The sequence below is a fragment of the Podarcis melisellensis genome (assembly GCF_964234715.1).
Source record: "Podarcis melisellensis genome assembly, chromosome: 15".
Lineage (NCBI taxonomy): Eukaryota > Metazoa > Chordata > Lepidosauria > Squamata > Lacertidae > Podarcis > Podarcis melisellensis.
This window is the reverse complement of record NC_138532.1, coordinates 27,932,942-27,955,780: the sequence shown is the minus strand read 5'-3', so window position 1 is coordinate 27,955,780 and position 22,839 is coordinate 27,932,942. Positions and strand designations below refer to the sequence as shown.

The 22,839-nt window shown below is 38.9% G+C and overlaps 1 protein-coding gene across 8 annotated transcripts in view; it reads right to left on the bottom strand.

Annotated features, from left to right (window-relative positions):
- ARHGAP32 (Rho GTPase activating protein 32) overlaps nucleotides 1-22,839 on the bottom strand; it is a 205,491-nt gene that overhangs the window by 109,245 nt on the left and 73,407 nt on the right. For all 8 annotated transcript variants that reach the window (XR_014163160.1, XM_081889722.1, XM_081889724.1 and 5 more), the window contains exons 2-3: nucleotides 10,734-10,842; nucleotides 213-304 (exon numbers count right to left, since the gene is read on the bottom strand). Coding sequence is in view for 7 of the 8 variants with exons in the window: in XM_081889722.1 (XP_081745848.1) it covers nucleotides 213-304; nucleotides 10,734-10,842 (201 nt within the window). In the remaining variant the exon portion in view is untranslated. The remainder of the gene's footprint in view (nucleotides 1-212; nucleotides 305-10,733; nucleotides 10,843-22,839) is intronic.

The following is a 22,839-nucleotide window of genomic DNA, read 5'->3' as shown; positions in this document are numbered from 1 at the left end:
ACAATTGCCTGTTGTTCTTTCCTAGTTTTCAGCTGTAACAAGTTAAGAAGCAATGAAAGTGTGGGTGGGCTCTCAGCTAATATGAACCTATTTCCTGTTGCCTTTGGATAACACTAATTTGTTTGTTTGTAACAAATTGACTGGTACCTTGGACTCAACCCCTGAGAGCCCAGAAGCTGCAAAAATGACAATGATGAGACAAAGCAGCTTACTTTTTCACATTCTTCACTTTCATGCTAGCTGTGCTGCCACATGTCCGCAATGGTAGTTCTCCTGAAATCTCAGGGATGTCTGCTCCTCTTGCCTGGAGGGGAAGAAAATAAAAGAGCAAGAAAAGTTCAGATGCTTTTAACAGTAAAGCCTTGCCAATTCCCAAGAGCTAGGAAACTCCAAGCTGGATCTTACAGATTAAGTAAATATGCAAAGACAGCTAAGCTACTTTAAAAACAGGTGTTTGATCCCGGGGCTTCTAAATCACATTTCAACTTTTAAAAAGCTTCCAAAGAAAGCAGGAGGCACCCAACATTTTTCACTGCCAAAAGGATAACTATGAATGGTTTCTTCACTTGTGTTGTCATGCTCCCAGGATGCAGAGCAGGAAGGTGCAGTTGAGTGTCCTGGATTTGAACCAGAAAGGCCAAAGTTCAAATGACGCTCCCTAAATTACCATAGGACTGATGCAATCTCTTTTGTCTTTTTCATTTCTAAGAACAGTTTATTAAGACTTTCTATATCAAAGAAAAATAAGCAAAGAAATGATAAATGCTTGGAAGACTGCAGCACTCTCTTATCCCAACTTCTTTTACAAGGCTCTTTATAGGACAAAGAACCGAATAGCCCCATGTTTACTGCTTTGAGCTTCTTAGAGGAAGGATGGAATATAAATTACTGCATCATCAGAGATCAGTGCACACACACAAAGACAGGAGCCACTTTCCCCTCTGACTGATAAATGTTCCAAATCAGCTGACAGTTGAAGCCAAATGTTCTTTCTGGCAGGGAGAGGTAAATAAAGCTCATTACAGCTGCTGCTTTTTTGGCCAGTGGATGTGGCCAGGGTGGTCTTCTCTTTGCTGTGATTCTCCTCCCAGGAACAGAAAGGTATCCTGGCCATTAACAGAGGCCAAAAGTAATCCCTAAGAATTCTGTACATTGCTCAGAAGCTTTCCATAAACACATAAAATACTGAACCACAGCATCTGAACAGGAATGTGAACCTGGCGAGGAATATACAATTTAAATGTAATTGCTTTTCTAAAGATCACTGAATTATAATTAAATAGCATTATTATTTTAAGCCTAGATATTTCTAGGGGAGAGGATTTTAGATATATGGCCATTTATCGGAGATCCTTTTGTGTATAAGAATGGATCTTGGTGACTATACTTGGAAGGAAGTTCCCAGACCAGGATTTCCCCTGTGTACTGCAGTCCCCTTTGCCCCTCCCAGTCATTCCTAAAGATCAGGAAACTATTCCAAATGGGGTGGACTAGGGTACTGGATGGCGGGGTGGTCCTGCTGTAGGAGGGGGAGTTACCAAGAACCTCACACACATAGAAACAGACTTGCATCTGTAGGTAATAAAAGGAAAAAGATACCCACAGTATTGTACTATTTAGAGATGGATGCATTTTCCTATCATTTTTGCAATGTACACATTCATCCACTATATAAGAGAGAGAAGCTGCAAACATTTAATACTCTGCATGCAGTACCGTTTTGCCTCTGGATCTCAGTTCAAAATAAATATATATTTTAAAATTATAGCATTCACACAAGCTTAAATTCTTCAAAAGAAAGAAAGAAAGAAAGAAATTAAGTTCCTTTAGCTCAAAAGGGGGAAATGAACGGGCAGGAAAAAGGCAGCACAGTCCTTTTATAACTGAACCCTCATAGAAATACAAATCCAGAAGCAAGTTAACAAGCACCAAGTATTATTGTCTACTTTAGTGGAAAATGTGGAAGGGGGACTCCTGCTTATGAAGAAAACACTTTCTAAAATACAATATATTTTATGAAATGTATTTGACATCCTTTTGTGTTTCTGGTAATGAAAATTCCTTTTTAAAAAAATATATCTGAAACAGCTGAATTATTTAACTTTAAAAATTGTCTGGCAAGCAAGTTTCTCTGTAGTTTCTCTTTTTCACTTCCAATATTTTATGCATCAATGTTCTGTAAAACCTAGTAATTGCATAAGAAATCTACTTATGCAAATTATTTACTCCAACTCTTCTCCCTTAATATTACAGCAGTTCCAAACCCTGATAAACCAATTAGGACATGATCAAAGTCTGAATACAAGCATCACACACACACACTTAGGAGTGGTAACATTCTGGAGGCTGCTGCACATAAGCAAATACCGCGTAAGTGAGGAGCGCCCTCTAAAAACCCTGTAAATTGCTATTTTCCCCTGCTCTCCAGCGATCTCTCCCACTCTCTCCACACAACTCTCTCTTCAACTACAGGTGAAGCTCTGGGACCTGCCAGAGGATGCTCTGAAAAGTGGCTGCTTCTGCAGTTGTGCTACCATTCGTGTCAGCTGCTAAGCGGGGAGGCTGAGCAGCCAAAACAAAGCCCTGTTGCGCCTCATGAGCCATGAAAACTTCGCAAGTATCTTTTGCCATTTCCTGGTTTGAAACTTCCTTCCTTCCTTCCTTCCTTCCTTCCTTCCTTCCTTCCTTCCTTCCTGGTGCCATGCATATGCACAGTCGACTGTGCGTAAGAGGGGGGACACCTGTACCAGTAAAGAATTGGATTCAACTTTCAACAGCTTTTGAGGAAATTGAGCCCTGTTTATTGAGAAGGTGTCTGACGACTGAATAGTGTATTGCAGTTGACACCAAAAAGGGAGGGACAACCAGTGCCAGTAATGACAGAATCAGGATTCAATATGACCTTAACAGATTGGAGAACTGGGCCCAAGCTAACAAAATGAATTTCAATAGGGACAAATGTAAGGTGTTGCACTTAGACAGGAAGAACCAGCGGAACAAATGTAAGATGGGGGACAAGTGAATTGGCATTCTAGGGGAATACATTTCTGCAGTATGCTGTAGTCTACCTAGCACCCTGCAAAGCTTCAACACTGGTCCCTCTTTCATGGCTATCATGTGCTTTTATCCAAACACCCCTATGTCCCTTCCCTTTAACCATAACTCTTTGAGGCTGTACACCTCTTTGACATTAAGGTCAGGCTCTGCTCTGAGCAAGTGAGACTTTATCAAATAGAAATGAAACCCAAAGACAACTGCCTTTTAAAAAATGGAATTCATTTACAAAGTGAAAAGAATAGGTTCTAAGCTTAATCCTCAAAGTAGTTGCAGCAGCTCAAGCTTCAGGGCAAGATTTGAAGAGACACAGGTGGAGCTTTCACACTACGGGGTTTTCACCACGCAGCTTCCCACCCAAGTACTCCATGCTTCCTAAAAAGCTGCACTGGGAAGTCAGATAAACCCTTTCAAGCAGCCTCTGAGGCTGCATAAGGAGCAGCAGTTACTCTGATAAACATCAAAGGTTTTAAAAAGCCATTGCGTTATTGCATTAAAGGACTGAGCATTCTAAATCTCTTGCCTAGGGGTAAATCTTAGAGAGGAGGGCAAAACATTAAGGCACCTGCTGCATTTCTTTTTCCCAAGCACTGAGACACATAGACCTCTGGCGGAACACAAGCACAGCTGATGTTCCCAGCTGGTGCATGGTATCTAGAGGGCTTCACCCATCCCTAGACTGCTCAGAATTACCGTACTTTGAGGCTTGCCCAGAGAACCAAAGCACTGTAAAGGCAGCAGCATTTTTGTCTTGCAAACTTTGAGGTTATGCTGACTCTGCCTGATACCCCCCTCTTGGGAGTGGCAGTTACCATTTTGGCTACATATAGAATATAGGGTGATGTTCCTTGCATAGAAGAAGAGGAGGAGGAGGAGGAGGAGGAGGAGGAGGAGGAGGAGGAGGAGGAGGAGGAGGAACTGGCCCAAAGTCACCCAGCAGCTGCATGTGGAGGAGGAGGAGAAGAGGAGTTTGGATTTGATATCCCGCTCTATCACTACCCAAAGGAGTCTCAAAGCGGCTAACATTCTCCTTTCCCTTCCTCCCCCACAACAAACACTCTGTGAGGTGAGTGGGGCTGAGACTTCAGAGAAGTGTGACTAGCCCAAGGTCACCCAGCAGCTGCATGTGGAGGAGCAGGGAAGCGAACCCGGTTCACCAGATTACGAGTCTACCACTCTTATCCACTACACAACACTGGCAAACATATCAGGGAAAGATGAGGGTCACTGAAGCTGTGTTCCCTGACATTAAGTTTTCAATGTGCATGGAAGTCACATACAACTCCCTTGTAGTTTGGAGGCTACCCGACTCCCCTCATCTGCTGTTTGTGTGAATGAGGCTCTGAGTGAAGGTGGATACAATGTAATGGGCTAAATCACATGAAGCAAAATTGGTGGAGGGATTAAGGATTGAAGCCACAGAAACAGAAAAGAACAGAAATGGCAAATCATATTTAATTACTAAGACATTTGAACAGATTTTAACTTGTTTAATTGAAATTATTAGCCTGCTTTAACATTTTATCTGCTTTTGACAAAAGTGATTCTCAAGTAGGACTAATACAGTTTGTAGAATATATGAGACACGGACCCCCTGCCTATTTGCAATTAGGCAGGCCTCCTCATGATCCTGTTTTGAACATCTGCTGAAAAGAATTCTTTCTGGATGCATGATTTTAAAACAGCTATAACCAAATCTGTTTAGTGTCTCTTTTGTGCATATTGTTTTAGTAAGTTTTAAATTTATTTTTAATGGTATTGTTTTATCCAGCTTCTTTGGGAGGAAGGGTGGAATACAAATTTAATAAAATAAATAAATGAAAGACACAAACAATAGCAAGACATCAACAGTCTACATTTTCTTAACATAACCACAGAACTCTACATTGACAACACAGTAATGAAACTGTTTTCACTGCAGAAAGAAAAAACAAAAAATACTGGGCTAAAGTTGACCAGGAACAAAGCAATCATGGACAGCTTTACTGTGATAAATAGATACATGAATAGATGTAATGATGGAGATTCTTCAATGGTGCCTTCTAACAGAAGTGAGTACTGTCTTTTGGTAATATTGTGGAGTTGGAACATTTGACTTCTGTATGTTCATAAGATAATTAGAATAATGAGCAGCCAGTTAGCTGGAAGTATATGACATTTATTGCTACTGGTATTATCTTCCCATGATGGTATAGAGAAGTGACACAACCCATGTCTAGATTGCTCATGTTCTACAACTGTCATTCAAGGCAAGGAGTGGAAAAAGACAGCTGTTAGGGATAGACCATGAATACTGGACAGGTGAAGAGGAGTCATAAAGCAACAGTGGATCAAGTAGCCTGAGAATGCAATGATTCATAAAAAAAAGTTTTATGAAGTAAGTGGGGTTTGAAAGAGGGCAGGGACAGAGCAAGGTCATGAAGAAAAGGAAGGTGCAAGAAACTCAGAGAACTGTGTAACAAAATACAGTCTCAGGGCTGTGTTTATTATTTATTCTTGTGAACTGCCTTGGGAGCTCTTTAGAGGGCTGAAAAGGCAGCATATAAAGGTTTCTGGACATAAAATTTACAATCCACTATGTTGTGAGTCCACAGGGGAAGTAAGTTACAGCAATTTCACTACAGCAGTTTCAATCACTGTCCCCAAAGAGCTCACAATCTAAACGATGTCTAACTCCTTGAGGAAACCATTGGCAGCAAAACAACTGCTCTGTTTAATAGTCAATGGTCACACTTGCAAGTCATGCTTAACCATGCCTGCCTCCCTTCCCGCTCAAAGTGCAGGCTCCATGCTATGCCATTACACTGTTTAACAATATCTTACATTATCACAATGTATTCTATGACATACAAGACCTTCCAGTTTCCTCTCCTACACGTAAATGGAAGGGGCACAATGACTTTCATATTCCTTCCAACATATTAAGTCTCTCCAAGGTAACCATCAAAAATGGTGATGAACACTCATTCTAGATCTTATTTTAGATTAATTTAATAACAGGTAATAAAATGTGCATCCTTCTTAATCCTTCTTAACCAATTAATTGTGGCATTATTAACCGTTTTTGAAGCATATAACTTTTCACAACCATTTGCTGGACATGGGGGGGGGGTTGGGGGGAGAAAGGTTGACAGGCTACAGCCAATAGCATAACCAGTTCAGGTGAATAACAATTAGAATAGCCCTGCATTTCAAGAGTTAAACAAAAAGCAATACATCAGTTTTGCATGAGCTGTCAGAAGATGTCAATTACAAGACTCATTTGGGAGTGAAATAAAAGCCCTCCACAAACATGATTTTATTTTTAGGAAGCCTAGTGATGGCAAAATTTGACAGCTGCAGAAGCTAGGTTTTAATTGTCATACAGGAGCCTGCTTTTTTTAAAAAAAATAGCAACACTCCCTATGCTGCAACATCAGTTTTAAAAGACAACACCTCCATACAACTAGAATGTCAGTTTCTAATGGCCCTTCTGCTGTAGTTAATAGTTTGGTTCAACTAGGGGTGATGAGATCTTTGAAGTGATCACTAAGGTATGTACCAGAAGAGCAACCTCATGGCATAAAATCAATAGGTTTAGAAAAGGAGTATTGCTATGAAGACATTCTGCTCCTCGGTATAGTTTCCTAATATAAGAATACGAATATCCAAAAACTTCAGAAGTTGGACATGGCTCTCAGGCTTTGATAGTCACTGCCAATATTTCCATATGAAGAACTGTCTTAACTAACAGACTATATAGCCTACAAGACAGACACACACACACACACAGAGGTACTGTGCAGATGCAACCATGTCCCTCCTATGGAGCACATCTGACTCGCAATCACAACTGTTATTTACAGGACTCCTACTTATTTCTGCTGAACAACAAACAAATGTGTTGGGTTTTCTGTACATCACTTTAGGAGTTTTAGGTGAAAGTCCACGGTAAATGAAAAATAAAATAATTATTGCCTCTATCTCAAAAGGGATCTTGACTTCAGATCATACCGCCTTTTTTTTTGAAACACAGTAGAAGACTGCAGAGGCATGCCAAACTAATATATATCCTATACTTTTCCTGTGGTGTTATGGACTTCCTCAACCTGATGCCTTTCATCTTGATCCATCCTAGATTTATTTAGCTCAAGCCTTTTGATTTAACTGCGCTTAATCTTTGCAAGGATACCAGGAACACCTGCCTGAAGTCACATGAGCAGACAACAGAACAGGTAATAAGCTTGGAAATTTTAACACTAAGAGCACAGAAAGCATCCATAAAAACATTCCTCTGCAGTATACATTAACAAAGAAAATAATAGCTATACCGAAATCTATTTCTAAAAGAAGAACTAAAATTCTTAGACTAGTATAAATATAAGAAAGAGTGTACCTGCTTACTAGTTAAGAGAGCAGGACAGCTTGGGTGCCTTTCCTATCCAACACTTTAGTTAATGTCATTTTTTCTAATTAACTAGTTCCTTGAATAAGATTCTCCAAATGGCATCTTTTAACTAGAACTGAGTTTGTGCATTTCTCCATGAGGTGACATAAACAGACTGTTGCCTGGGATTTAAATACACAAACAGCGAGAAAGCTAGTTTTTATGTTTTTTGACCCCAAATACTGTCAACAGTCAATGAGATTTTTTAATCCAAATGATGTGAAGAACTTCAGAATTTTAAGTTTTGATCATCTGCATTTCTGAAAAATCAAATGTTTAACATACTTTTGGATTTACTTGTTTTGTTGTTGTTTTGTTTGTGGGAGTTACAGTGTAATGACAATTGATTACAACAATTGAAATCTATTGCCTAACAAATAATATATCTTGCATTGGAAAAGAATTACATTCAATTCACTAAACTAGCTAGGAGGGATTTTGTGAACAAATAGCCAAGGGTGTGCTTTAGCCAGGAAGACAAACTGCTTTAGAAGGTTCAGTCCTATTACCACATCATAAAGCCACGCTACAGCAAATAATCTCTCCTACTTTCTATCAGTGCCAACAGATGGGTACTTTGAGACAGTGTAAATTTATGTGCAGTGCAGCCTTCCTGGTGGAGAAAATGTACTGCTCTTCTGCAACAGCCTCTAGAAAGCAGTTCCCATCATTGCAATAAAGAGATTGTCGGAATGATGCAGAATAGCAATGAAAATGTTCTAGTTCAAATACAGTAGTACCTCTCATTACAAACTTAATTTGTTCCAAGGTCCATTCTTAACCTGAAACCGTTCTTTAGCTAATGGGCCTCCCGCTGCCGCCGCACAATTTCTGTTCTCATCCTGAGGTAAAGTTCTTAACCCGAGGTACTACTTCCGGGTTAGCGGAGTCTGTAACCCAAAGTGTTTGTAACCCGACGTACCACTGTATAGCGATTTTCTTAATAAAAGGTGAAAAGAATGCTTTAATTTTTAATTTAATCTTCAACAAAATGAAGAACAGACTCATAATAAAACAAGAACATATAAACAAACAAACAAAAACTGCTGTTGAACCAACTGATAGTTGGCCCTCTCTGAGAAATGCCTTGGAGTTCATCTGGGTTTCTCCTAATGGTCACTGAACACCAAGAGCACAGAAAAGTGGGAAACATTTTGATAAAATAAAACTCAGATGTTCCTTAAGTTGCTAGAATACTGTTTCCATCCCAAGTATTGATCCTAGAATAGGATAGGATAGCCTCACTTTTTACTCAGATCTACAGTGGCGATATTGACCTTGCAAAACTTTGATTACACAATTCTGGGCATTTCTAGACAGTTACCCTTTTCAAGTGTAACTCAGTCATAAACTGGCAAATTCAGGCTGTACACAGAAAGTCGGTAACCAGTTTCCCACCTCCACTCCTTAAAAAAACAACAACGGGGGGGGGGGGCATAGCCAACCAACTTCTACTTAGAGTTGACCCACTGAAAATAATGGTGCCAAGCTAGCCATATTTATTAATTTCAATGGGTCTACTCAGACTAGGACTAGCACTGGATACAACCCAGACCTTCCTCAATGAATAAATTGACAAGAAAATGTGCTAGGAAGTACGGTTGTAACAACTGCTTGATGCAAGGCCATGTTACCTTGCCATTAGAAAATCAGAATGAGCACTCAATAGTCAACATCTAACTCCTCGTAAACATTATGCAGATGAGTCAAGATAAATGGTCATCCAACAGGTCATCTGGAAGTAACCATAATTGCTAGATCTACAGCACCAACGTTACCTTTGTGGCATTGGGGCTGCATTGGTGTGGATCACTCCCATGTGTACAATTAAGCAACATGTAGGTGAGATATTTTTCTTCACAGAAACTTTATATGAACTTTATATAGACAGTGGGTTATAAACATTCTTAAATAATTCCAGATCTTCCATTGCCCTGCCCAAAAGCATTAGCTTAATAAAAAGATTCATTCCGCCTACCCACACAGTGCTTGTTAAAGTAAGTATCTTAAGTGAGCCATAGGAAGTAACAAATATATTCACATTTTTTTAATTGAGAAAAACAAACTATCAGCTCAAATAAGGTTACCTCCCCCAAGTTGCATTGCTATGAGTTGTATTTACCATGGATACAAGTAAAAAGCATATATGGGCAGGGACTGACTTGAGAAGGAAATGGAATAGGATGGGCCTAACTACAGAACGACGCGGGTGGCGCTGTGGTCTAAACCACAGAGCCTAGGGTTTGCCAATCAGAAGGTCGGCGGTTCAAATCCCAGCGACCAGGTGAGCTCCCGTTGCTCGGTTCCTGCACCTGCCAACCTAGCAGTTCAAAAGCACAAATAGTGCAAACAGGGAAGGTAAACGGTGTTTCCTTGTGCTGCTCTGGTTCGCCAGAAGCGGCTTCGTCATGCTCGCCACATGACCCAGAAGCTGTCTGCGGACAAACACCGGCTCCCTCGGCCAGTAAAGCGAGATGAGCGCCGCAACCCCAGAGTCGTCCGCGACTGGACTTAACAGTCAGGGGTCCCTTTACCTTTACCTAACTACAGAACAGAGCTAGAACAGTAGGGGTGCCCCTCACTTCAGCATGTGGCAAGCTCTTTTTACCATCGAGTCCAAGGAGAAAACTAGAACAGCTACTGCTATGGGAAACAAGCAGTGCTCAGCATTCACACCTTTTTTTGTTTCCCTGGCAAAGCAAAACATACGTTAAAAATGGACTTAAAAGAACCTTCATCCTTCACTTTTCACATTTTCCAAATGCTGCTTGTGAATTAAGCATATGAGTGAGGGAGAAATTTTAATAATGTAAGCTTGCCGATTGGTGAGTTTTGAAGGAACTCAGACCAGATTAATCTTGTTAATCGTTTTTACGTAAGTTATGTTTCAATGACCATTTTCCATTAGAAAAAAGGGGGAAAGATAACACATTATGGATCCTAGCTGAAAGAGAGCTTAATGCAAATTGAAAATCATTGCAACATTATGGAACATTTAAACGATCACTAGGCATGCTTCAAGGCATGTATTCGTGGAACAGAATCACCAGGCATCATCATCATCTCCTTCTCACTATTGGTATATATCCAAAGAATGTAATGTGTTCACAATACTCAATTTTATAAATATGATCTAAGTGGGATGATTTTTGGGGGGGTGGGGCGGGGGAGGCAGTAAACCACACTCTATAAAGCAGTGAACAGCATTTCAAGGACTACAGATAACAATGCATAAAAGGAAGTGAAACTTTACCATTGCACTGAGAGTCTCTTCCCAATCTGGTCTTTCACGGGGATGAATGCTTCTCTGAAGTTCTGGCACAAAATCATCCTCTTCTGCATGCAAAGAGGACTTCATCATCCTAGAGTAAAATGATGTAGTCATTAGATAAATTCTACATTTTGAGCAAGTTTTGATCATTTTGAACATAATGATACTTTAAATGCACCTATCTCGTCTTGAGAACCTGCTCTAGCTTTTCTTTTCTTTTTTAAATTTCTAAACCTGTTTGTAAACTCTAGAAAGCTCTTCTAATAACAGCAATCAATTTCCAGAACTACTGTTTGGAACACATTTGTTCAAGGGAAGATTTGTTTTAAGGCTGCCTAACTTTAACTTGCAGATCTATTAACTACACTACCATAATTTCTGCAGATGACACTTTAAGCCAACTTTGCAAATAAATCCACAGAAGTCCATGTTAGTCTTCCTCTGCACAGTACAAAATACATAACTTTCGTAAAATATTTTTGTCTAGTTACTTAGCTACCTGCTGCAGGCCATAGAGCAAATGGCTGTTTAAAGCCTGCTATGTGGCATTCTTTCACCAAGTTTCACTGTTGTAGTAAGCAAAGGTTTTAGACTGTTGAATGTCTTGCTATGTAGCATTCTTCCACCAAGGTTTTACACAGTACACATCTCCTTACACTATACACATCGCTTAAAACACTTCCCTTATAAATATGAATTTTCCCATTTTCTCTTCACAGTTGTGAGGTAAAGGTAGATATATTAGACCTATTACACAGTGCGCTGGGGGCCCAGCCTGACAATTTAATATTATTAATTTTTACAGTAATTTCACCACACTCCAGCATGGAATGGAAAAGAGGGGAGGTGTTATCTAGGCAATATATTGAACTGTACATCAGAAACTTCAACCCCGCTAAAATGGCAACACTACATATGTTCACGCTACAACACATTAAAAATTGTCATAAGTAGGTAGCATTCACAATTAATAAGGTTTTTCAAAGATTCCTTCATGTTTTGTTTTCTTTAGTTTTGTTCCATTTATGTACATCCGTCTTGCACAAGGTCTCTCAAACCATTTCCAACCTTCAGGGGCTGTAGAGAACATAGGTGTATTAATCACTGCCACAGATGACAATTATCTCCATTCTGGCAGTGCTAAGACTCGTGTCTATCTCTGGGCACATCACGGAATGCTGACAGATTGCCCCCGTCATGGTTCCTTGATGGGTTTGGACTTATTGTATGAATTCAAATATGGTCATTTGGTGAACTAAGATTCTCACATCAGAAGGATACTTGTCCATTTGTAAAGTCGCCCATTCCTTCATATCTGCATACATTTATTACATGTCATACTTGAGCTTAGTTATACTTCCCACAGGAGTCAGTAGGTAGTTTAATCTTATTGTTCCTCTTCTGGTTCAAATATAGGAGTTCTGACTACTGTTAATTATTTAGTTATGCATTACTTCTGCAGAGGATTTTTCATCCAAATTGATGAGATTCTAAGACAATAGTTTATCTGCATAAAATTTTCATAAAGATCTGGACCTGGATTCATATTTAAAGCTAAAACTACAGATATTAAGTCTGAGGAACCTGTGCCTTATTGTCTTTAACCCCACAAGGGTTGGGGGACCCTACAGAGCAGGTTTTGGGTATGTTGGGACTGCTGGAGAAACCTTGAGTGTTGCTATTAATGAAGATTTTGATTGAGCAAGTGGGCAGACATAATTGGATGCCACCCAATATACACTGTTGCATTAGAAGAACAGGTATGTGATTGGTCCTAGAGCCTATCAGCCACATTAGGCCCTCGATCTCACTCAATGAGGCCACGCACCCCCACACCCCCACTGTGCCTTCATTGCCTTCCAATAGCAATTACATCACAATATGCTTTCCTATCACAACAGAGCTGCCACCATTGGAAAAAGCAAAGTAAGAGAGACTGGCAGAAGCCCAACAACGGTGAATGGTGGCTAGGAAGGTTTAACATCTTCTGCCATTTCCAAAAACAATATGTAGTTTTAAAATTCTGTTTTATCCTTTTTTCCATATCTGGTAATGTGACTCAGTTATTTCTTCAATTTCTTAATTAAAGGACATGGATAGAATCTTGCTAACAAACATGATACATTGCATTTTTGTTCTCTGTTGTCTTTGGACCTGAATTCTTTTGTGCAAGGCCACTACTTAAAATCAATGTGGCTTGTTCAGAAGTTCCAATTTCTCTGGAGTGTTCCCATTAATTTATATTCATATTTGAAGAGGTGACCTTTAAGACTACATAACTCATTAAGTCAAATAATGAAAGGGTATTAGTCACAGCTTCCTGTGCCCACTGGCTTACATTATAACAAAATCAAACAAGAACAGTTAAGTCTTATTTCTGGTTGTCACAAATTTGCTTGTTTTTAGAGATGACTTACATATCACTTGCATGCTTACATCCACATTAACACTCCTTGCCACAAGCCACATGTGGCTATCATTTCTTAAAATAAATAAATAAAACATTCAAATGTCAGATGTCAAAACACACAAGACCTTTTACCAGCTTCAGCTGGTACAACAGCTATGACCATTCTGGACCAGAAAAGCGTGACTACCCTAGATCTGTAGAACCAAATGGTGCAAATGACCCGGAAGACCTGTAAACAGCAACTTGGTAGTCAAGATAATCTCAGGATTATTTGGTATTTACTGAAAGAATGAACTCATAAATGTTTATCTTCTTGCTTGGAAGCCTTGGCTTTGGTTCAATTAGTTGGGAGAGTGGAGGCTTCTCCCGCTGGCTAGCTGTCAGCTACTTCTCTCACCTGAGAGATGGATGAGAGATGGGAAAGGGCCTCTAAGGTAGGGGTGAGTTAACTGGGTTACTGATTGCAGTTTACATCGCTTGCTTTTTGTATAAGTAACACTTTACATACTAACCCTTCACGGACAAAGCCATGGTGCTTGCCACTTCAGTGTTGGTCATGAGGTGTAGTAGCAAGGAATCATGTATGGTTTGCTGTATGCAAGTCTCTTGATATAGCTCTTTTTTAAACTGCTGAATTTATTTATATTTTGGGCCAGAATATAATTATTGATTCATAAAGTAATAATAAACTGCTTCAATGTTTCTACAATCATGCGGTATACAAATCCAGTTAAATAAAATAAATTATCAGCCTAATCACTTCTGAAGGGCCTAGAGCCTAAGATCTAAAAATGGGTTCTCTCACAGTTATGTAAGTCCCACTTAAAACAATGGATCTTTCAATTCAGCCATTGGCAGGGAAGAGATGCATAAGCCTTAAGAGTTATTCTCAATCTCTTCCTGGATTCTATCCTAGAAAATAATCTGAAAAAAGGGTCCTAGCAACTGCACTACACTACTTTCTGAAAATGCACTCTCTTTTTCAAGTAATTTTGCAAAAGATGGAAACTTGTTTCAGTGCCTACCAAGGAATCTATTTAAACCAACTACTATGCAAGAAAGGTCAAAGCTTTCTAGGTCTGCTGACAAAAAGAAAATAACTTTCTAGGCTTTGCCCTACTCTAAATATTCAAATAACCTGTTTCTGTCCTGTAATCTCCCAAGGGCAAGTCTAACAATCTTTAAATACAGAACATGAAAGAACTGCAGTCCCAAATTTAACCTTGATATGCCAATCTAATGGAACACAAACACTGGTTGAGACCCCTGTATCAGCAAAGCTATTTTTTTGAATATACTGGTTACCAAGGTAATCCTGAGAGGATCCCTTAATTACATGATTTCAATATGATTTTCACTGTATTCTCCCTCCCACTCCTTTGTTATCCACATTAACAAAATACTTGGGCTCTAAAACTAATGTCAAAGCAGATTTGTGGAAGCACAGGTATCTTTTATCTTGAAATGTACAGTGGTACCTCTGGTTACATACTTAATTCGTTCCAGAGGTCCGTTCTTAACCTGAAACTGTTCTTAACCTGAATCACCACTTTAGCTAATGGGGCCTCCTGCTGTCGCCGCGCCACAATTTCTGTTCTCATCCTGAAGCAAAATTCTTAACCCAAGGTACTATTTCTGGGTTAGCAGATTCTGTATCCTGAAGTGTATGTAACCTGAAGCGTATGTAACCCGAGGTACCACTGTACCTTCCTTATATAGCCTCATGCATGTACTTTTTGATGCTGTAAAGTTTGTTCCATTTGGCTGTCTACCATCCAGTGTGATGGCTAACTGAATATGACCAAAGTAACTAGCCTATACTAACGTTTGTCTGCTTATTGTTAAGTGAATACTTCTGAGGTGGTTATTTTCTCTACGAATGAGCTGAAAATATTCAAAATGTAAAATGTAAATATTAATAAATCTTCCACTAAAGGGAAAAAAGTCACATTTGCTGTCTTTTCCAATGTGAACCACCCTGTGATCTTTGGATGAAGGGTGGTATACGAATTTAATAAATAAATAAAAATACTCCTCAATCATTCATGGAAAAGCAAAGTGCAGACTGGATGTGGGAAGACTCTGCATCTATTTTACACAATACTCTTTGTTGCTTTTACTGCAACTTACTAACACAGCAAGCCCTTTAGCACTTATTTATGTCATTTATACCCCCCCCCAACTTTCCTCTGAGGAGCTCAAGGTGCCATACGTGGTTCTCTAGCAAGTCCGTTTCACCCTCACAACAACCCTGTGAGGTAGATTAGGTTGAGAGATAGTGGCTGACCCAAAGTCACCCAGTGAGAGTGCCATGACGTAGTGATATGAACCAAGGTCTCCTGGGGCCTAGTCTGATATACTCGCCACTGCAATTCACTGCTCTCAATAAAAAGAAATGATGTTCTGGATTTATCTAGATGGTCATAAAAAAAAACACTTTCTCAATGCCCAGTGCTGTTTGTAAAGAGGGGGAGGCAATTTCAGGAGACCTATGAGTACAGCTGTGTCAGCCTATTACCTCTCTTAAGCCTACTTTTCTGCTCATTAAACATACCGAACGATATAAAGAACAATCCTGAATTCAATACCGAAGGTCACTCAAGTTATCATCCAGTTGCCTCTTGTCATGCGTGCAACTGGGTAAGAATTTAATACTAATTACTACGTTTCCTTGAAATGCTCAAGTCTTTATGACAAGGTATTAAAAGTTTTACTAAATTCCAATTAATAGATTGATGGAAGGAGGAGGTGAAACAATACCCTGGTAATAAATCAGTGGCTTAGTTTTAAGAGGGCAAGTCTTAATTCACATTCCCCTCCTATTGGTTGCAAATTAAAACAACCTACTTTCCAGAGGATTTGGCCATTAGCAATACGCTTAACTGCAAGCCACTAACCTGATTGCCCACAAAAGCAGAACAGACACAAATGCAGAGGTTGAAATTTCCCCTGAGCTGTCTTCCCACGCAACATAGCAAACAAACATAAGGGAAAGTGCTACTTATGAAGAAAGATGTGTAAGGTCACCTCAAAAAGAGATTTGGAAGGTCACTATCTAATGCGTAAGTCTGTCTGTTTTCCTTCTTTTGGTACGACAAATAACCCTGAGGGTGCATTCCAAAAGGCCTACCTCAGTTCACTTCACATCCGTTTGTATGGTAAACAGAAAACCTGCCCTGGCCACAAAGTGTACCACTTCTTTTTTCCCTAATGGTCCTTCTCATTTCTATTAGTCCCACATTAATGCCATCCATGGTGCAAATAGTGCAAGAGAAGGTGGAGGGCATTCCTCTGGTGACATGTGTAAAAACAACAACACCTGGATGTGTTTTGCTAGCTAAGAAGGATGGGACCAATGATCACAGCAATGTCACAAGGCATGAGATTGCACCACCATCACTAGCAGATAAGCTAGCACAAATATTTGAGTTCAAGATGCCAGTTAGGTTAACACTTCTCTCCAATCCACACTGCCTTGTGCTAGAGGCAGACATATTTCAATATGACCCCTTTAATTATTCTGAGTTGTACTGTGGATAATGAAAATGTTTTCTTGAGCAAAAATAAAAAAGAACTTCAAAGCCTTGGCACTGCATATTACAGACCCAATTCACGATGCTTTTTTCAAAAAAAAAGTGTGGGGAAAGAGGCTAGGATCTAACTGGTCCATGGATACTTAAATAATTTCACTTGAAAGGCTGGTATGTAACTGTCATGGTTGGCCCTGTTTTTAGCTTTGAAAAAAATCCGTCTCAGAACCCATTAAAAAGTGCTAGAAGAACAATGACGAATGTCATTTATGCTGATGCTAGTGAAGGAAAGCAGAATAATGAACTGACCCTGCTCTTAGCCTTGCACAAGAAACAAGGCATTGTTGAAAGCAAACTGAGGCAGTCTTCCATTAGTTAAAAGAAACTAAGGAAAACAGGCATAACCAATTCGTTTCAAGCTCAGGATTCATTTCTTAATTGCATCAGGAAAGTTTGAGAAATCAACAAGAACAATGTTTTCAGCAAAATTAACAGCTAACAATTAAGGTATGCAAATATAAATGAGCAGAAGTAATTCCTGTTCCATTTTTCCAAGTACACAATTTCTCGTGGCCGCATTAAAGATTTCAACCAAGGCAGGCCCAGTTCATAGTTCATCTCCCATGATGCAAAATGGACTGGCCATTTTCCTCACTAATAACCCTTTCAAACCAATTCACTAAAAGTTTCTGGACCACAAAAAATGACCTAGCCTGCTTACAAGACCACTAACAAATAGAGTTATTTGTGACACAGTTAAACGCCTGAAAGAACAGAACAAACCACTTTGCTGTTTGCAACGTGTTCCCTACTTGGTTTCCCAAAAGCAATTTTTACCACCCAGTGGTTATTTATAAGCCAATTTTAATTAATTATTTTATGGCATTTATATTGTGCTTTAAAAATATCATTTCTAAGCAATATATACAAACATTTGCCATACAAAGAATAATAAAAATTCATCGTAAAACCAAACATAAACCCAAAGCCTACAATACAAACCATAACTGCCAGCCTCCCTGCAAATGTAATAAAGAAAAGCAGCCCAGAAAGCAGCCTGGTAAACTAGCTTCTTAAACAGCAGAAGGAGATTATAATAATATGCATAAGGGAGGGTGGGAACATGTGAAGAAAAAAACAATCTGAAAGAGAAAACACACTTGACAAGAAAAAGAATGAGCCATTCTAGTTCATTCAAATGGTCTACGGGTAGGTCAAGGAACAATTTTCACAGAATATAATTTCCCAAAACATCATTAGCATGTTTTCTTATTTACTACAGAAAAATGGTCCACTTGCACATCAGGGTGCAGGAAAAATGTTTGGAACTGCTGTACGTCTAGAGCAGTTAGTGGTGACAAGTGAAATGCCAGGATGCCAACACTTTTTAAATGTGATCAATTATCTATTGTAGCTTACTGGTAGGACCAAAACCAATAATGAATCATGAGTTAATTAATACCAGATATCTCATGCTAATCTGATATCCACTCAACAGATGATGGTGATGATTATACCACCCTTCATAAAAGGATCACATGGTGGTTCACCATATAAAACACAAAATGCATAACATGGTAACAAACAAAAACAATACCCCCCAGTTTTAAAGGTCATATATTGTTTAATTAGCCAAGGGCTAATTGTAACATACCTCAACATAATGAGCAGTTCTATTAGTAATTCACAGCAGGAGGAAAAGCAACATTTTAGAGAATATGGCATTCATGAAAATTGATACTCCTTTTCAATATTTACTTCTGCAGCTACCATATTTTTCTGTATATAACACGCCCATGTTTATAATTTGAGGGACTTCAAATTAAGAAAACAGGGGGAGATTGCTGAGCTTTTGGGGGGGAGGATTGCTGGAAAAAGCTCACCTGCTAGACCTACGCTGCTGCCACTTACATGCATCCCAAAAGCCAGCTATCATCTGTCCCCTCACTGGCGGACGCCACCAATCACCCGCCCAATTGCTGCAGCGACAGCCAATCAACAAGAGCCCTTGCCGCGGCCACCAATAACAAGCCCAAGAGTCGCAGACAATCTCCGGCTCACGGAAGCAACCAGTCCCAGGTCACTCCTATGAACTACCAGTGTATAAGACGACCCCCAATTTTAAACATTATTTTAAAATGAAAAATCCTAGTCTTATAGACGGAAAAATGCGGTAGTTCCCCTACTGCAATTCCACCATTTCTCTGAAAATATAACGATATATGATTTCTTCCCACACACTCCAGCTATTCTACCTGGACTCTAAAATAAACCTAGGCCATAAAAGTAGTTGATATTCAGATAATGGAAGCACCTTCATTATACTAACTGTTTCCTGCATGCTTAGGGACAAATAGCTTGCACAAAACAAACTCAACATGTACCGAACAATGTTTTTAACCTACTTCCTTACAGCATTAGCAATGTAAGTATTGTTCCAAGCAATGATTCTGCATAAATCATTATGAAATATGCATTGTGTTTTAAAGGTAGGAATTGCCAGCAATGCTTCTAAGAGAGTAATTAGAAAAGAATAATGGCTATAGCTCCTCTCTAATGAATCCTTTATTTGATGCGGAGGAATTATAAAGCTGTCCCCACTTGCAACCATTCATATTGATATTATATCCATAACTTTTTAATAACTTATTGTATAACCTATAGGTGCAGGCCTATGAAATTCCATGTAATAACATGCAATGGTTCCAGATCTTCACAACTTAATGCCAGAGTAAAATTTTCAGACTAAAGCCTATTCTCTCCTGTGAGTCACTAGTTCAGAATTATATTAATCTGCACTATAACCAAGAATGAAGTGTTAGATTTAAGAAGCAGCTGTTTGCCAGCTGGCACATCCATCCATATTTTACCACACACAGCAAGTAGCTAAGGATTCTCAAATTACTCCATCCTCAACGTATTTTCTTATTATGGTGAACTATATATTCTGCCATCAGACTCTCTCCAATTTTGTCTCCTCTAAAAATAATGTAAGGAATCTGTAATTTTCTATGCTCTTAAAACATGAAACTGTCAAAATTAACTGTCAGAGGAGCTCTCTGCTTGATAGCTTTATTCTTATTCAGCTATTTGTCACAGAGAGAAACCTGGTACAAAACCAAATGTGTTTTTTTAAGGTCACTATGGTACCTTGGAGTCAGAAAATCAAATTTACAAAACTTCAGTCTGTTTGCCTCAGTTCCTTCTTTATACTGATTTATTTCACTTATCCCTTTGCCTAATGTTACCATATTTGGGGAAATGGTCGTTGTCAATATACTGCCCCTGAGAATAAGTGATGAATTTTAAACAAAACAGTTTATGAACCTACTTTCTGTTTGCAATCAAACCTACTTTCTGTTTGCTTTTTTGGGCTCAGAAGCTCTAATGTCTTAAACATAAGCTTTTGGAACCCCACAAGGTTTGAACACATTTGCCTTTTAATGAACCATTTCCATTATCAAAATATATTCGCTACATTCACATGTCATACCATGCCACAGTTTTAGAGTGAAAAGTTGTCACTTCTCAGAAGCCTCAAACAAATAAAATTCATATTTAAAAAATGAGCAGCGCAGGAGTCCCTTTTCAGCATATTAGGATCCCAGGTTGATTACAAATTCTAGTCACTTTTAAAAGGAAGTCAGCTTTGAATGATGGACTATGAAACTAGCTTGTTGAAACTAACTAAAGTTAGTTATGATCACTATCTCAGGTTCAGCTAGGCTGATAGGGGAAATTGAAATTAAATGTTGCCCAAGTCCTCTTGCTGACCAGGCGGGAGTGAAGTGAGGTACAAAGGAACTCAATTTGTTTCTTTTCAGCTCATACATGTTGCACAAAAATGTGGCTTAGCACATCCTTCCCCAACCCAGGCTCCCCAGAAGATAACTGATTAGAATTCCCACCAGTATGGCTCATGATCACAGATAATGGGGGTTGTAGAGACCTAGAGACCCAAGGCTAGGAAAGGCTGCCTTTAACAAGATGTGCAGGAGTAGCCAATGTGTCTGCACTGTATTTGTTTATGGCAGTGTCATCTTAAATGTGGCCCCATGCCACTTGTTACTGAAGAGCCAGCATTTTATACGTAATTGAACACCTAAGAATATTGAATTTTAGGTGGGGGATGGGACTAAAGTGTGCATGAAAAAATGTAACAAACCATTACTTCATGTAGCTGAACTAGAAATTATTGTTTCATGTGGAATTAATAATTGTATTTTCATTATGGATTTTAACTTAGCACTGACAAAGCTGTAGGCAAAGAGCATTATATTGAAAGCAGAACTATTTTAAGTCAATCACAATGAAACACCATGAGTGGGCAAGGAATATGCAAGAGCATGCTGGTGGAAATGAAACTCCAAGTTATTAAAATATTATTCCTATCTATAAATGGTGTTGTGGGGTAGGGGAGATGTAAGGCAGCAAGAAAAATGAAAATCATAATAATTATATCCATTAGGATACACTCTTCCTTTCCTCTGTATTTGAAAGTTCAAAAGTTGCTGTAAACATGCCTGATAAGAGATTGCATGTCAGTATATCAACAAGAGTACTGCTGAATTAATTCTAAATAGATACATACCCCTACCAGACTATCCCTAATGTTAGATATGTCCCTCAAGTAGGCTCTTAACTAAAATGGAGAGCCTACATTATTGCCCTAGCTTTCTTTGGAAAAATGCACAGTACAAACATGTTTTTGGCTTTATTTAGTTCAGAGACTTTCCTTTCTACTATTATGACAATCAAGGTGAGCGAAGCATCATCTTGCCAAAATCACTTGCGTGCGACATCGGAGATCCACCCGTGTCACTGCAATCTTTGGATGAGTCCCTTTCTGGTTCTGTTAGCCGGGTTTGGAAGAGGGCCTTTTCTGCTATGGCACTCCCTTTGTGGATCTCCCTATGGAGATCAGGAGAGCACTAACAATGGAATGCATTCACAAACAATTAAAAGATATTTTTATTTTTCCAATTTTTAATTCCCCCAGCTGTTTACTGATTGATTTTCATTGTTGGTTCTGGCTGCTGTAATTAGTGAGCTTATGCTTTATGCTTATCTGGGTGTTATAATTGTTGCTGGTGATTACTGGTCTTAATGGTTTTTATGGATATTGTGAATCAGTTTGAATAAAAGAATAAACATTTAAATGATTAAATCATTTAAATAAAATGGTAAACATACATTTTTAAAAATAAAATAAAGAGGGACTTACAGATATTGGTGAATAATATATAATTTGCTTGCTCTAAACTGATAAGTGTGTCTAACTACTGATAATATTCATATGGAAAACTGTGTAACTGGGAATCCCATTTCACGTAAAGTCAGCAATACAACTTTAACTGCCAAAAAGTAAAAACATGACAATATGGTGCCTTCCATGTATTGTTGCAACTATAGCACAGTTCAGAATTATGAGCAATTTTTTAATGATGTCGAACTGCTGCAAGTGTGACAGCTCTCATTTGCCTCATGCTTGTCTTAAAGAAGCTTTCTAGCATCAATGCATTATCTTCAGGGATTCTAATGCAACCCTTTGGCCTCTAACAGCATTAAAAAAAACAAATACTATGGAAGATGAGCTAGCTTTTCTACTGAATATTCTTATGCAACTGATCCCATTTTAATGAGTTTGTTAGACTTTAAAGCCATGATTGGTGAGTAGTCAGGATATCTGCATTACTGTTTTGGCCCGTATTAACCTCCCATTTTTATTTATGCTTTTTTTTAAGATGTGAAGAAAAGGCCTTGCTATGATTCCATTAATTGCATGAAAGGAGGGTGGGGTGCCAATGGCTTCTGTTATTGCCCTGTAGCTTTAGAACAAGTTATGCCAGGAGGTCCACCTATCATTTGGTAGAGTTCAGGCACAGACAAGAAGACTATTCTCTCATGTATGACATCTGTTACTAAAATAGCAAAGCACAGAATAGTAACTACTGTATTATCATTAGTAGTGTTTACTGAATAAACACAACATTAGACAAATTAGCCCGTCCTAGTTGAAAGAGCAAACCTGAAGAGACTTTCCTCAGCTAGACTAGACATTGAAATCCCTGCCCAGATAATTCAATATAACGGCTTGAGTTAGAGGTGTGGTAGCGGAGGACTATCTGTCATTTACATGTAGTAGAAG